Source organism: Dermochelys coriacea, chromosome 17, assembly GCF_009764565.3.
Source record: "Dermochelys coriacea isolate rDerCor1 chromosome 17, rDerCor1.pri.v4, whole genome shotgun sequence".
Lineage (NCBI taxonomy): Eukaryota > Metazoa > Chordata > Testudines > Dermochelyidae > Dermochelys > Dermochelys coriacea.
This window is the reverse complement of record NC_050084.1, coordinates 20,401,115-20,416,799: the sequence shown is the minus strand read 5'-3', so window position 1 is coordinate 20,416,799 and position 15,685 is coordinate 20,401,115. Positions and strand designations below refer to the sequence as shown.

General features: G+C 45.3%; 1 protein-coding gene across 14 annotated transcripts in view; it reads left to right on the top strand.

Annotated features, from left to right (window-relative positions):
* Positions 1-15,685, top strand: part of AP2B1 (adaptor related protein complex 2 subunit beta 1) — a 100,701-nt gene that overhangs the window by 26,498 nt on the left and 58,518 nt on the right. For all 14 annotated transcript variants that reach the window (XM_043499704.1, XM_038376000.2, XM_038375995.2 and 11 more), the window contains 6 exons: positions 3,212-3,402; positions 4,835-5,056; positions 5,878-5,998; positions 7,702-7,797; positions 13,921-14,036; positions 15,105-15,270. In XM_043499704.1, the coding sequence (XP_043355639.1) occupies positions 3,212-3,402; positions 4,835-5,056; positions 5,878-5,998; positions 7,702-7,797; positions 13,921-14,036; positions 15,105-15,270 (912 nt within the window). The remainder of the gene's footprint in view (positions 1-3,211; positions 3,403-4,834; positions 5,057-5,877; positions 5,999-7,701; positions 7,798-13,920; positions 14,037-15,104; positions 15,271-15,685) is intronic.

The window sequence follows — 15,685 nt, the reverse complement described above, 5'->3', positions numbered from 1 at the left end:
GTACCATGTGCCCCCCTAACCTTCGTAGGGAGAGACTGCTGTACATCCGAGATCGCGGGGAGGGGCTGTGAGGACGGCCTCCTTGTTGAGCTTTGGTTGCTTTACTCTGCATATAAACCAGCCAGCCACATCTCTTTGGAGCTCCTTAATCTGTTCACCTGCTTTTCTCAGTTTTCTTCCTCGTTTTAATGGGCTAGTAAGTGGAAGATTCCTGTTTTAAGCAGCAGAACATTACACTTCATTAGCTGCATTACACTCTTGGTTTAATTTACAGTTAGCCTTAGATAATAAAGTAATCTGATTGCTCATTCTGATGAGAATCTTATCTTCACTCCCGTCCCTTTCCATGGAGGTTGGTAACGAAAGACCCATTCTCTTCCCACCCAGCCACCTCCTGCTCCCTTGTTAGTATATTTCACTCTACCATTTGCATTGAGCTGTGAGTTTGAGCTGCCAGAACGGATCATTCACAAACGCAGCACGGCTGCTTAATGCAGGTTTCTCCAGGGCCTGGTCAGGCCTGTTAGATTAGCTACAGAGACTGTTTCTCCCTAGCTCTGTAATGCACCATGTATGTTTATGGCATTAAATACATTTTAATAGCCTCCAGCGTGGGATTTTTGAAGACGCCTCAGTGATTTTAGGTATCCAAATCCCCTTGAAACATCATTTGAGTTCCCAACTCCCTGGGGGAATCCTAGCCTAAATGCAAAATTATCACTGTTCAGCCAGACTGCGTTATAAACTGTTTGCTACACCTGCCTTTGAATGGTGTTTAAGGGTGACATTTGCCAAAAGCCAGCTGAGAGGCAGAATCAGCCAGCTGATGACAGCTGGTGATTCAGACCAGGGGGTTTGTCTGAGATTAGTAAAGCAGAGACTGAAGCCCCCGAGATGCTTGGGGGGGGGTATCACATCTGACCCAGGCTCAGCATTAGTCCTTGTGCTGTGTGATTTATGATGGAAGGGGGGGGTTCTGAAAGAGGGCTGATGCAAACAGGAGCAGCACCCTTTCTTGATGCCTTGGGGGGGGTGGGGGTACATGGCTTGGGATGTATAAATAAATTAGCTAGTGTGATGATTGAGCAGGGAGTCCGAGGAGGCTGCTCGTTGGATCAGAGTGGCCTTGGCAGCCGGCAGTCAGCATAGAGGATCCTCTCTTGGTTAGTGACGGAAGAATCGCTCAGCTAAGGAAGTCAATCTCTAGGCTTTTTTTTTTTTAAAGCATTCAACATTATGGCATCTAGAGCTTGAAATACAAAATAGCTAGCATACACGCATGTGCATGCCGTAATTCTGGAACACTGGTTCTGTAGCAACTGGTGACTGATGCTTTGTAAAACTGTTGCAGTATTGTAAAATATTTGCAATATTAGTGTCCTTTTCAGAGCAGTGCACTGGGAAACCGAAAGAAACCATCCAGAGGAGCAGCAGACTTTTATAGAGGCGGTTCTGTAACCAAAGGTCAAGCAATTTAGTACTAGAAACCTGGGGGACACTTTAGCAGAAGAACATTAGACATGGGTTTCCCTGTATGTGATGTGCAGTGTTGTATTCTATTCTTATATCTCTAATGAAAATAATAGTTAGCTGCTATATGCCACTTTCCATCAGTAGCTCTCAAAGTGTAACCCACACACCTCCTGGGTGTGGTGTTCTGTCCCATCTAGTGGCACTGAGACCACTTAGAGAGAGAGATTGAGTCTATTCTACAGCCTTAGCTAACAGCCAGATGGCTTTTAGCTCATGCAGTAGAGGTTCATGCATTTAGCTCCAGAGGTTCCAGGTTCGATTACGCCCACCGTCGGTGTTACGAAAGTACTTGATGGGAAAGGTCAGTATGATCTCCATTTTACAGAGTTTTATATAGTGTGATCTTGGGTAGTTCTATGTGTTGAACTCAGGCTTACACCTCCATAGCATCCAATGTCCATTTACAGCGACAGAAGCTTTTTTGTTGATATATTGGGTAACAGTTCTCTATTAAGAATCTTCATATGACACCAGGTTAGGATATACAGCTCCCAAACTCCCAGAGAATGGAACTAGGGGCTTGTTACTGCCCGGCAAGCCAGCCTGTGAATCCACCAGGCTGTAACACCCCAAGTGAACGCTGCTACAGTGGGCTAGAAGTCCGGGAGTGTGCTTTAGCTTCTACCACGTGTAATGTACTGCCATATTTGCAATAACTGGATATCGTACAGCACGTGGTAGACAAATGATTGCAGTGGGAAGGACTTGTAATCAGGGATGTTCTTGTCTGTTAGACAACCAGTTGGGAGAATCACCTGCTTCAAAATCTGCATGTTGCCTCTTTTCAAACTGGGTTCCTCGGCAGATCCTTGCAGAGCAATAGAGAGTTTTCATTTCTTAATTAGTGCTTTTCACAAAGGAAGAAAGTTCTGTGGACATTCTAGCTTCATCCAAACAGCTCAGACTGGGGCTTATAGGGACTGGCTCGGGGGAAAAATAGGCTTCATATATGTACCATTTCCAGTGTCCGTAGGGACAACAAAGAACAGTTAACCGTCTCTCCTTGTTGGAAGTGAGGGAGGCTGGCCTCAACTGAAGTTAAAGTCTGAAAGATCCTGTCAATCTGATTAGATGTTTGAAGCCTATAGCTAGTTGGGGTATTTTGCCCACCTGACCCACACCACTGCTGCACTGTGTAGTGTCACCTTTCTTGGCTGCATACCCAGAATTAGTATTGCAAAAGGCAGCGCTTATAGAAAAGGCCAGGTTCCTCTGGACAGCACCAATAGGCCAAGCCTTTAGCCTCTCTCTATCTGGCCCATCTTTTATATATCCTCCGTGGACATTATGCTCTCTGCACCATCCGCTCTGCTGTGGCCTGCTACTGGTCTCATGCTTTACCAGCAGTGGTCTCCTAACAGTAATGCAGTTTTTTCCCCTGTCCTTTCTCCCTCAGATACCCAGAGTGTTTTAGGAGGGACTCTAACTTTAGGCAGCCCCTGAAGAGCAAATTGCAAGATTGCATTGAAACTTTGGGTCTCCCATGAGCTGCCACTGCACTGTCAGATTAACATGGATCTCTGATTGTTTGGTGACAGCTACTTATCATAGGTCATAATATTGAGGCAAAGTCTCAAACATGGCCCAGCTGCATAACATGTGCTAAGCCAAGTTAATTCCTTGAGTCCTGGGTGAGACACTAACCATGAATGCCTCTCCTCTTCTCTTCCTCTCCTAGGTTGTGGCTAACGCGGTGGCTGCCTTGTCAGAGATCAGCGAGTCGCATCCCAACAGTAACTTGCTGGATCTAAACCCTCAGAATATTAACAAGCTACTGACGGCCCTGAATGAATGCACCGAATGGGGCCAGATCTTCATTCTGGACTGTCTGTCTAACTACAACCCCAAGGATGACCGTGAGGCTCAGAGGTACATGCGCTGGCTCACGCCCTTCATGTGTGGCTAGTGGCTTTCCTGCCTTAAAGTTCTGATGGATTCACTAAAGTGTCCCATCACCTGTGTGAGGGTGGGGGCTTGATGTAATGGGCTGTGATACAGACCTCGAATAGCAGAAATAGACTTCAAATGAAGCAGTTTGAAAAGCCATGATGGCTTGATATTCCAGGTATTGCGCACAGAAGAATCCATTGGGAACTGCTATTAAACTGCACAGACCCCACCTCTCTGCTCTCCATGTTTCCCTTAAAGGGCTAGACTCTTCATGGTAAACCACGGGTCCAGCAATGGATCCGTCAAGACCAGTGGTGGTGTGGCAATTGGTACGTGCACTTTGCACAACACAGAAACTGGTAGCACTACGCCCCTTAAAGGAGACGTGGAAAATAAATTGTGCTCTGTGCCCGTTTTTTGCTCTTTGTGCGTAAAGAGGGGCCTGAAAGCCTTTTTTGTTTTCTTTGTATGAAACAGCTTGTTTTCTCTCATTATTTCAGGCTCTGTCAAGACTGGAAAATTCGATTGTGCCAAGAAAACTAGTTTAAATTATGGCAGCAGAGGGCGGACGATAAAGTTGAGGGATGAAATGAGGAAGCGATTTCCGTCACTGTTTAAAACTCATTGTTTTGGGGAATACCTCTTTAACGTCAATGACTGACATTGAGAAGAGCTTGTGTTAGATTTCATTCCCCCAACCCCCGCTCTTCAATTAAGATGTTAAGAAGTCCTAGCAAACATGTGTTAGACCTTCCCTGGTCCTCCACCAAAGCCAGGAAAGATCAATCTCTACATCCTGCATAGTAGGGGAAAAACAAGCAGGAAAAAAAGCACTGCTTTAAAAAAATATCGCCTTCTGCTTTCGGTATCCTTCATAAAGAAGCTGAAAGGGCACAAGCCTAATGTATTTATGCAAGCCTCCTTTAATTTGCTGGGTTTTTTCCAGTGCCTGCATTTTTGAGGCAGAACAGATAATCCCCTTTTTAAAAAAAAATTTGCAGGCTGTTTTACTGAATTTTCTCCTCGTCCTTGATGTTTTTAGATTCCCTTGTCTTGTTTCAGAAAACAGGCTCTTGATCAGCTCTAGGAACCTACAGAGATCTCCAAGCCCAGGCCTGTGTTTCCTAGCTTCCCCCGAATGGGGCTGCCTGTTGAACAGCTCTGAACATGTCCCGCTCACTCTTCATATTTAAATTCTCTAAAAGTCAGGGTGTGGAACTGAATGGAATACAAATGCAGTGACTGCCTTATATGGTGGTTGGCGTTGCTGATGTCTGATTGCAAGGGGTTACTTGCCAACCATGGGTTCCTGGGTCCTGTTGTGTTTCTGAGAGACCCCCCATTCAGCTGAGGTCTTATGGGAGAAATTCAGAAATAATCTGAAAATCCACATAGTCTTTTCTGTCTCTAGCATCTGTGAGCGGGTGACTCCTCGGCTGTCTCATGCCAACTCGGCCGTGGTGCTTTCTGCTGTGAAAGTCTTGATGAAGTTCTTGGAGCTCTTACCCAAAGAGTCTGACTATTACAACATGCTGCTGAAGAAACTAGCCCCTCCGCTTGTCACGCTGCTGTCTGGAGAGCCTGAAGTTCAGTATGTTGCCCTGAGAAACATCAACTTAATTGTGCAGAAAAGGTACAGGCCAGAGTGCTGCTCTCACTGGGTGTGGTGAAAGGGGATCTGACTGAGTTAATCCATTCAGAAGTTTTTATGTGTCCAGGTGTGCTAATTGTGAGGACCCAACCCCTGGCTCTGAGGAGTTGGTTGACTAGTCCTGTTTCCTGTACTCTGGATCACACAGTTGTCAGCTAGAGTCATTGACTGTTTTTACAGCTGATTGATTCTACCAGCATCATTGTTGTGTTTCTTTAGCCAGCCAAGATTTCTTGGGGAAGGCGATTTGGGACATGCATTCCTTTTCTCCCCTTTCCCTGCCATAGAAACACAAAAGATCCTTCCCTCGGCTCTCAATCAAAGAATCTAAACCGCGAGAAGGAGATCGACATTTATTTTTCTCAGCAGGTTCAAATACTGTGATCTCTTGATAATATTGAGAAGGTGGGATGGGTGTAGCACAGGAGTTGGTACACTTGGGGAAAATGGCTATATGTCGATATAGGTGTCTAGCCACTGAAGGAGAGAGACTCTGGTTGTGTAGGTGGCATTATGTGTTGGGAGGGTGTTATGCACGGGTGGAGGGCAGGTGGGGATGTAGGCAGAGTTAAAATGGCTTGAACCCAGCAGCGTAAAAAATCAGAAGGCTTTGAGATAAAAGATGGGTTTTAATTTGAAATGCAGTTCTAATATATTTGTGTGCAAATCATTGATAGGCGCTGATACCATTGTGTTCTTAGCAAAAGCTAAGGTTGTTCTAAAAATCAGGTCATCGTTGAAATGGAAAGTCATTGAGTTAAAAGCGTGTGCAATTCTGTTGTGTGTATGTGTATGTTCTCCAGGCCTGAAATCCTGAAGCAAGAAATCAAGGTATTCTTTGTGAAGTACAACGACCCCATCTATGTCAAACTGGAGAAGCTGGACATCATGATCCGCCTGGCATCCCAGGCAAACATTGCCCAGGTCAGTTACTCCAACTGCGATCATATCCCTGATGGACGGTGTATACCAGCTCCAAAATGCATGCCGTGAGGGAAGATTTATGCACAAATTAATACCTTTAAAAGTGTTCTCTGAACTGTGGTACAATAAACAGCAGTAAATCAGTGTTATCTCTGGCACAGTGTATGGTCTGCAGTTACTTAACGGAGGGGTTGGAAATTTCTTAGTGCTTTAGATGTTAATAGCATTGTACAAACCTTGCAACACGCTTGTTAGGTAGGTTTCAGAGTAGCAGCCGTGTTGGTCTGAATCTGCAAAAAGAGAAGGAGTACTTGGGGCACTTTAGAGACTAACAAATTTTATTTGAGCATAAGCTTTTGTGAGCTACAGCTCACTTCATCAGATGCATGCAGTGGAAAATACAGTGGGGAGATTTTATATACACAGAGAACATGAAACAATGGGTTTTACCATACACACTGTAACGAGAGTGATCAGGTAAGGTGAGCTATTACCAGAAGGAGAGAGAGAGAACCTTTTGTAGTGATGATCAAGGTGGGTCATTTCCAGCAGTTGACAAGAACATGTGAGGAACGGTGGGGGGAATAAACATGGGGAAATAGTTTTACTTTGTGTAATGACACATCCACTCCCAGTCTTTAGATAGGGGGTACATTTTACAGACTGGAGTTGCGGAAACAAACAGAGCTGAAGTCACTTGCATATGAGTTGGTGGCAGGGTCGAGATTAGAACTTGTGAATTCCTGCTCACTCAGTGTTCATATTCCCATTCTGTGCTGCTTCTGTCCTGTCATCCTAGTACCTGAAATTCCACCATGGTCTATCCCTTCTCTCCTCAGGTGTGTTTCAAGCACTAACCTTTCTTTGTTAACACAGAGCGATTCCATCTGCGGCTGATGTGCCACCCTGTTCCATTTTATAACTAAATATTCTTGTTTAATGTGGCATATTTAAAATAGCTGTTTGTGTCACAATTTATGGGAAGTGATGGAGCAAGGCAGCCCCATGTCACTGATCTGCGGGGCACATGGAAAATCTGTGGAAAACCAATTGCCGGGAATATATATGTGTAGCACTCCTCTTGGATTTTGGTCTGCAGATTCCTCACTAAATTTTGAAGTGCCTTCTGCTAGATAATGCAGCTGATTTTCAAGAGCTGCAGAGTAATCTGGAGGACTAAGATCGAAGCTGAGAACTTGGACTCTCACGTCCCCTTCCCAGTTCTAAAGCCACATTTATAAAACAGGCAAAGCTCAATCACAGAACTCAGTAATGGCCTCAAGTGGAACCTACTGAGAATAAACCCTTTGCTCCCCATCTGATCCACTCTGTGTTTCCACCTGGGACAGCACACTTCATCTGTTCCTCAGTTTCCCCATTTGTGAAATGGGGATACTTGCCTCTGAGGTGTTTTGAGATGTAGCTGATGTTGGTACAGCACTTAACGTTGCGTAGAGCTGTACGTCTGTAAACATTGTACATGTGCCTAGAACTATGGATGGGCACACTTTAAATTAACCCAACTAAATACTTTGAGCCCAGAATGTTTAAAGCTCTTTGTGCTCTGGGGATCAGTAGCTTCATTTAATTTTCAAATACCTAAGTAGCAGGGCTAGGTAGAAATGGAGGAGGGGCCAATGGAAATGTTATCCAGACTTCATGGCTCAAATGACTCGTATTTTGGGTGATGCTTTTCCCAACAGGTCCTGGCGGAACTCAAGGAGTACGCTACTGAGGTGGATGTTGACTTTGTCCGCAAGGCTGTGCGAGCTATTGGACGATGTGCTATCAAGGTCGAGGCAAGTAACCAACATTGGTTTATAGGCTTTACTCATTGCCACAATGTCTGAGCACTTCAGAAATTTGAATGGATTTCTCCCCTTCGGCCTTGTGTGGTTTCTTATCCTTATTTTAGAGATTGAGTCACTTGCCCCAAGTCATACTCTCTGTGTGTGTGTGTGTGTGTGTGTGTGTGTGTGTGTGTGTGTGTGTGTGTGAGAGAGAGAGAGAGAGAGAGAGAGAGAGAGAGTCTGGGATGGAACTCTGATCTCCTGAGTCCCAGCTCAGTGCCTTAATCACAAGATTGTCCTCTTTCTCTTGGATCCCAGCCTGCTGGAAGGATAGTGGGCAGATCCTCGTCTGATGTAAATTGTCATAGCTCTATTGGCTTCAGTGGAGTGATGACCATTTATACCAGCTAAGAATGCCCTAGTCGCTGTGAGCTGGATCTTTAAAGGAGAGGTCCTATTTGTTTCATAAGGAATGCAGAGGACTCAGTGCAATGAAGGAGTGGCTTGTGTCCCCTGTTCCATTTGAATAGGACCTACAACAAGAATTGTTTTTTTTTTTTTAAATTTTTTTCAGCATTTGGAGTTGAAGTCAATTGCAAAATGGAACACACACACTCAAAAAGGCTCTATCGGGTTGTCTAGTTTTAAAGATCTGTAAAACCTGAAACTTTATTCAGGTGTCTGTTAAGTTGACAGACTCTGTCTGTTGAGTCTGACTCATGTGAATGGCTTTCCATGAATATTTGCAGTTATCTAGAACAACAGTGTAAAAGATCCCTTGTCAGTTCAACAGCCACCTACAAATGACAGCATTAAGGTAGTGTATTGATTTAACTTTTAAAGCAAATATAGTTGTTCTGAAAGGTGCTAGACAGTTATCACTGTAGTGTAAGGTTAGGCTTGTAGTTAGTGATTTAGATAAGCCAGTGAAAAAAGCTGTGTGGACTGTCTTATTTCCCAAACAAGGCTGATTTAAATGGAAACAAGAGTATTCGCACAGGTTTGCACCATTTGGGCTAATCGGTGCAAGTTTGTATGTAGACAAGGCCTCAGACTGCTTCATCCATCTGCAGGATATATATGGCCTTTGATTAGCCCTCTTATCCCCACCACCTTGCTGTTTCCTGGTTCTTCTGGCTCAGATCAATAGAAATATTGATAGAAATAGAAAAATTTGTCCCTGTGATGGAGTTTCCTCCTCCATCTCTCAAAGCTGCCCAGAGGCAGTGATCAGCACTGGTCTGTCTGGATTTCCGGACTGCAATGTCGCCGGATGCCGGCGTGCGTCCTCTGTGGCCAAGTAGGTGGGAACAGGTTATTTGAAGAGTAGCAACTGTGAGAGAAGAAGAGGATCTGAGATTGAAAGAGCGGAGGCTATTAAGCAGTTTGGACAAATTAGAGATGGTACTTTTTAGGGGCTAGGCTTCTCAGCCAGTCCCTGACGAGGCCACTCCAGGTCCTTTAGAATCCCTTCAGGTTAGAAGTTGGGCCAAGTGTCCCTCCTTGATACAGAATGGACATCGGCACATTCCCAAGGTATCCGGATGCCGTCGGAGTCTCTCTCTCCCATCAGGTATTCATAGAATCATAGAATATCAGGGTTGGAAGGGACCTCAGGAGGTCATCTAGTCCAACCCTCTGCTCAAAGCAGGACCATCACCAAATAAATCATTGTGTGAGGGCCATGCCCAGCATGAACAAAGGCTAACGATGTCCCAGCTAATTTGCAATGGCAGTCCGTTACCATGTAACCCTACCATTGTATATCCTAATCGGCTGAGTTAAACCTTGCTTTTAGCAACCTCCCTTTGATGTCGTTGCTTGTAAACAGAACTATTCTGTAAGTCTGACAAGAACCAAATTTAAAAGGTGGCAAGTACCATGCAGCCTACTACAGGGTAAAATGACGCTTTCATCTCTTGGTTAATCAGTACCTGTTCTCAGTGCCCCAGAGTTTACTCCAGGCTGTTTTCACTGCACATGGGGACTAATGGAGGGCTCACTGCACTCTCTCAGCCATCCAAGTGCTCGAGTTTCTGATGACTTAGAAATCTGCCTTTGACAGAGGGCGCAGCCAGTGGGAGCTCATGATGAATGAGCGTTCACAGGGAACCACATCTCCGCCTTCAAGAATCCTGCCTTTCATCTAATTGTCTCTTCTAGAAGAGTTGGCTTGTGAATAAATTTGTATCTGCTGTGACTCGAGACAGCGCAGTCGCGGTATCTGGCGCAGGCATGAAGGTTTGCGTCTCAGCTGCAGGGCGAAAGAGAAGCACGCTGTCCACAGCTGTGATCGGAGGAGTACAAATGAAACCTCAACCTGGCTCCAAAGGCTTTGCTGGGGTAAACCTGAGGGGGGCTGAGAAGAGACTGCGTGAAAGTAGCAGAGCTGCGGCTAACGTAACAAGCACTATGGACCGGAGGGAGGCAGGGAGAAGGGAGTCCTGTTGCTAGTGGACTTTGGTCCAATCTAAGGAACCAGCAGCATTTTAACAAACCTTGCAGTATTTGTACCTTTATTGTGCAGTTCGTTGGACTCTGCAGAATTGTACTGGGTTTCATTTGGTTTCTATATAGCACGATTTTTTTTTTTTACTCGTATCCCCCCCCATTTGAAAACCCTTCCTGCTTTAGTGCTGGCTCCTATAACTGGCCAGTTTAATAAAGGATGTACATTTTTTGGTAAAGTGTACATCTGCAGGAACCTCTGAAATGCCTATTTTAAAAATAGCTAACCATCCACAGGAGAGGCAGTGCATCTTGCCATGGGGATTTGAGGACTGCTTCACTGAACAAATACCCGCTGGCCGCTCCCTTTCAAGGGAGGCTCATGCTAAAAATCAGTTACACATATTTAAACAATTAATGTTGTCCCCTGTGTAACAGATCACACTTCAGTGTTCAACAGAAAAGAATTGCAAACATTAACTTGCTTTTCCTGTTAACTGTTTGCATTTCTAAGCTCTTGGGCAATGAAGAACTTCCCAAATCTGACCCATGTCTCTTTAAGATCATATAGTAAAAAATAAAAGGAGAAGTCTTTGTTCCCAGAGAGTGAAGCTTTGGAACTGCCCCACATCCACCAGGAGGCAATGCCAGGGGAGGGGGAATAGCCCAATCCTGCACAGCTACTTGGCTGGCAGAGATGGTATTTGGCCTGGGGCCTCGCTGAGATCCCCAAGCACTACCTTGTGCTGAAGAAACGGCCCACAGGTCTGCCTGCATGAGATTTGTAAGTTGGTTGCACTGAGGCTCTTCTGGTTGACAGGCCTCAAATGATGTTTTGTCAAGTGAGAGAAGAGATCGGAGCAGCCTGTAATCAAGGCAGACACCTTTAAATTACAGATTGCTTTTTCCCTGCCATCTTAATAGTGTGGTACATATCGAGCAATAATAATGGAGACCTAATGTGGTGAATAGAGGAGGTTTGTATTCAGCATCTATCTGTCACTGAGAATTTCTAGGTCTTCTGCTTTCAGTGCAAGCATGCAGAGATGACAGGTTTCAGAGTAGCAGCCGTGTTAGTCTGTATTCACAAAAAGAAAAGGAGTACTTGTGGCACCTTAGAGACAAACAAATTTATTTGAGCATAAGCTTTCATGAGCTACAGTTCACTTCATTGGATGCATTCGCTGGAAAATACAGTGGGGAGATTTATATACACACACAGAGAACATGAAACAATGGGTTTTATCATACACACTGTAAGGAGAGTGATCACTTAAGATGAGCCATCACCAGCAGGGGCGGGGGAAGGAGGAAAACCTTTCATGGTGACAAGCAAGGTTGGGCCTTTCCAGCAGTTAACAAGAACATCTGAGGAACAGTGGGGGGTTGGGTGGGGGGGAGAAATAACATGGGGAAATAGTTATTACTTTGTGTAATGACTCATCCATTCCCAGTCTCTCCTCAAGCCTAAATTAATTGTATCCAGTTTGCAAATTAATTCCAATTCAGCAGTCTCTCACTGGAGTCTGTTTTTGAAGTTTTTTTGTTGAAGGATAGCCACTCTCAGGTCTGTAATCGAGTGACTGGAGAGATTGAAGTGTTGTCCGACTGGTTTTTGAATGTTATAATTCTTGATGTCTGACTTGTGTCCATTTATTCTTTTACATAGAGACTGTCCAGTTTGACCAATGTAGATGGCAGAGGGGCATTGCTGGCACACGATGGCATATATCACATTGGTAGATGCGCAGGTGAACGAGCCTCTGATAGTGTGGCTGATGTGATTAGGCCCTATGATGGTGTCCCCTGAATAGATATGTGGACAGAGTTGGCAATGGGCTTTGTTGCAAGGAGAGGTTCCTGGGTTAGTGGTTCTGTTGTGTGGTGTGTGGTTGCTGGTGAGTATTTGCTTCAGGATGAGGGGCTGTCTGTAAGCAAGGACTGGCCTGTCTCCCAAGATCTGTGAGAGTGGTGGGTCGTCCTTCAGGATGGGTTGTAGATCCTTGATGCATTGGAGAGGTTTTAGTTGGGGGCTGAAGGTGATAGCTAGTGGTGTTCTGTTGTTGGGCCTGTCCTGTAGTAGGTGACTTCTGGGTACTCTTCTGGCTCTGTCAATCTGTTTCTTCACTTCAGCAGGTGGGTATTGTAGTTGTAAGAATGCATGATAGAGATCTTGTAGGTGTTTCTCTGTCTGAGGGGTTGGAGCAAATGCAGTTATATCGTAGAGCTTGGCTGTAGACAATGGATTGTGTGGTGTGATCTGGATGAAAGCTAGAGGCATGTAGGTAGGAATAGCGGTCAGTAGGCTTCCGATATAGGGTGGTGTTTATGTGACCACGCTTATTAGCACCATAGTGTCCAGGAAGTGGATCTCTTGTGTGGACTGGTCCAGGCTGAGGTTGATGGTGGGATGGAAATTGTTGAAATCCTGGTGGAATTCCTCAAGGAATGCAGAGATGGAATGAGGCAAATGACATGGGTGAGCCACGTTCTCCGCTTTGCCCAAGTCAGGGCTTTAGGTCAGGCTGAGGTTTGTCTTAGAGATTTATGCCAGTTATTAAACTGAGTTTACAGGTTTCCTGATTTAATCTCCCTTTGTTCCTCTTCCACCCTCCCCCAATGCTCTGACACAGTGTAGCTCACTCAAATTGCAAATCCACTTGAGTAAGTTCTGTTTGTACCCTATACTGAATGCTTTATGAGTATATTTATGGGGGTTGCTTATGCAGTGCCTTGAGCAATCTGTTCCTCACATTAATCACCTGCTGTGTAATGAGGCATCACAAACACTCCCCTACCGCCTAGTTGGCTGTCTTCATTTTGAGCCCTCTGGTGTCTGAGCCACTTAGCTCTTTTGTGGCATCCTGCTTCGTGTATCCCTTTATCTCCTCTCTCCTAATGAATACAGCTCTAGTTTCTAGGGTTTCCATATGGCACGGAGAGCATTCTAGGGGCCAGTTGTTGCCACTTTTATGGAGTCCGAGCCTGTGGTTTGAAGCTAATTATTGAGTAAGATGCACTGGCAATAGCTAATCTTCATGAGATTCCAGTCCGGGGTCTGTCACTATCCTTGCACTGCTTGCTTTGTGCTACTAACCCAGCCATAGCGATGGCTTTTTACTGCTTCTCTCCCCTCCCTGCCAACACATGCACGCCCACACCTTCTGCCAGCCCCTGTCCAAGTACCCCATTCTTGTCTGAACAGTGATAAGCAACTCCTGCAGTGCATACTTAGTAGCCTGTTCTGTATATTAGCCAGCAAGGGGATGGCATAAGTATCTCTGCAGATACTATCTATTAATAATAACTTCTGCCTGTATGCAGACCTGACCACCTGCTGGTACAGAATCATTTCAGCCATAACTTTTTCCTTTGGCAAGAGCTTGGGTCAAAGAATCGATATTTCTATTGAGTAAAGCGCTGAATTCCCTGTAATACACAGGCACGGATCACCATATGGAGCATGTTCTGGAAGTCCATAGACATGCTCTGAACTGGTTGCCCTCCTTTATCTTGTGGGACTAGCTAAAGTACAGCCCCATTTTCTTCACGCTGCTTCTAGTACTTTGGACTCCAGTTACGTCCAGTGTGCTGGGTGGAAATGTGCCACAGCCTGTACAGTTTCTTCGGCTTGTCTGGAACTGCAGCTGTAGTCTGACTGTACTGTGTCTCTCCTCTCCCCAGCAATCCGCAGAGCGCTGCGTGAGCACGCTACTGGACCTCATCCAAACCAAGGTCAACTACGTTGTCCAAGAGGCCATTGTTGTCATCAGGGACATCTTCCGCAAGTATCCCAACAAGTATGTGCAAGTACTGCAGGTGTAATGTCATAAAGGAAAACTACCTACGTTTTGCTTGGCGCAGCCTAGCTAGCCGCTCATATTGTTGGTATAACTAATTTTAGTGCGTGTGATGGCCATCCCTCTGAACAGCGGCACCCATTCGGACTCTGGTACAAAGGGACTCTGTTGGATTGTAAACAGATTGCTGTCTGATTTCGCTATTGATGTATGGGCAAGATGACTGGCTCTGGTAGGAGGCTCATAAACACATTTCACTTTAAGAGATTCCAGGCAGAGATATTGAATGAAATGCTTATGGGCTTTCCTACCGCTTAGCATTCTCACAGGGTGGACCAGTACCCCCTTTTAGCTCTTCTGTGCAAGGGGCTCTTGTCCATTCAGCTAGGGCATGATGCATCAGTATCTTTCAGCTGAGTCTCCAGGATCAGTTGGTACTAATGATTAACCTCCTCAGGTTTCTATGCCAGATCTAGTTGTTAGTACTAGAGTAGATGCCCTCCGCACCATCAGGATAATCATTAGAGCGTGAGAAAGCACTTACCGAATATTAAACCTAGGATCACATGCCAATGGCCATGTCCCAACTAACCCATTAGGAGCTGGGGGTGCATAATACACAGATTAGAATTTCCAGCCAAGAAGGGCTGCCAGTGAAAATGCAGGATCTGATACAGACTCGAGGGAAGTGATTCAGCTGATCTGAGCTGTTGAATCAAAGAATCCTTTTTTTTGAGAGAGAGAGAGAGAAAGAAATGACAGCAGCTCTGTGCCTGGAGTTTCTCTCTTGCACAGTCTTGCTACAAAGAGGGGGAAAAATTACAAAGCTCTTGAGGAGCCCTTGAAATCTACCTCCTTTGACACACACTCCTTTGGAAGAGGAGTGTGTAGGAATATTTTCTTGAGGTAATTAATCTCCTTATTTTGTGTCTCTTGTGGCTCATAAAAGTGTAAGTCGTTTTGGCTTGGGTCTCGGGGTGTTTTTGCGCTAACAACCTGGTGTGAGTTGGATACAGTTACACAACGCTTTGATTTGACCTTGCTAATGGCTGTGCTCTGGTAAATCAGGTATGAGAGCATCATTGCCACATTATGCGAGAACCTCGACTCCCTGGATGAGCCAGATGCCAGAGCTGCCATGATCTGGATAGTGGGTGAATACGCAGAAAGAATCGACAATGCAGATGAGCTGCTGGAGAGCTTTTTGGAGGGCTTCCATGATGAAAGCACCCAGGTAAAACTGTGCTCGCCAGCCCATCTCTCAGGTTCTCATGCAGTGTATACAAGTGGCAGACTGTTGGATTGGTCGAGCTGGTTGGAAAATGTTTTTCCCCACAGAAAACTGATTTTTTTTGGCTAAAATTCAAAAACCAAAACACTTGATCTGGGAACGCTGATGCTGTGCCTCATGGGAAGTGCCGTTTGGGTATCCCATGCTCCCATTCTCATCCATAGGCTAGTCTCTCTTGTCTGACTGCATCTACCATAATGCACCCATGTCCCCTCCTCTTTAGGAGGGTGAGGATGTGTGAGGATGCACAATTGGAGATATAGTCTGGCCACTGAGTACAACCCATAGAGGAGAATGGGGACACTAGGCAACCGAATTACAACTCCCATGAGGCACTACAGCAGCATCTCCAAATCAA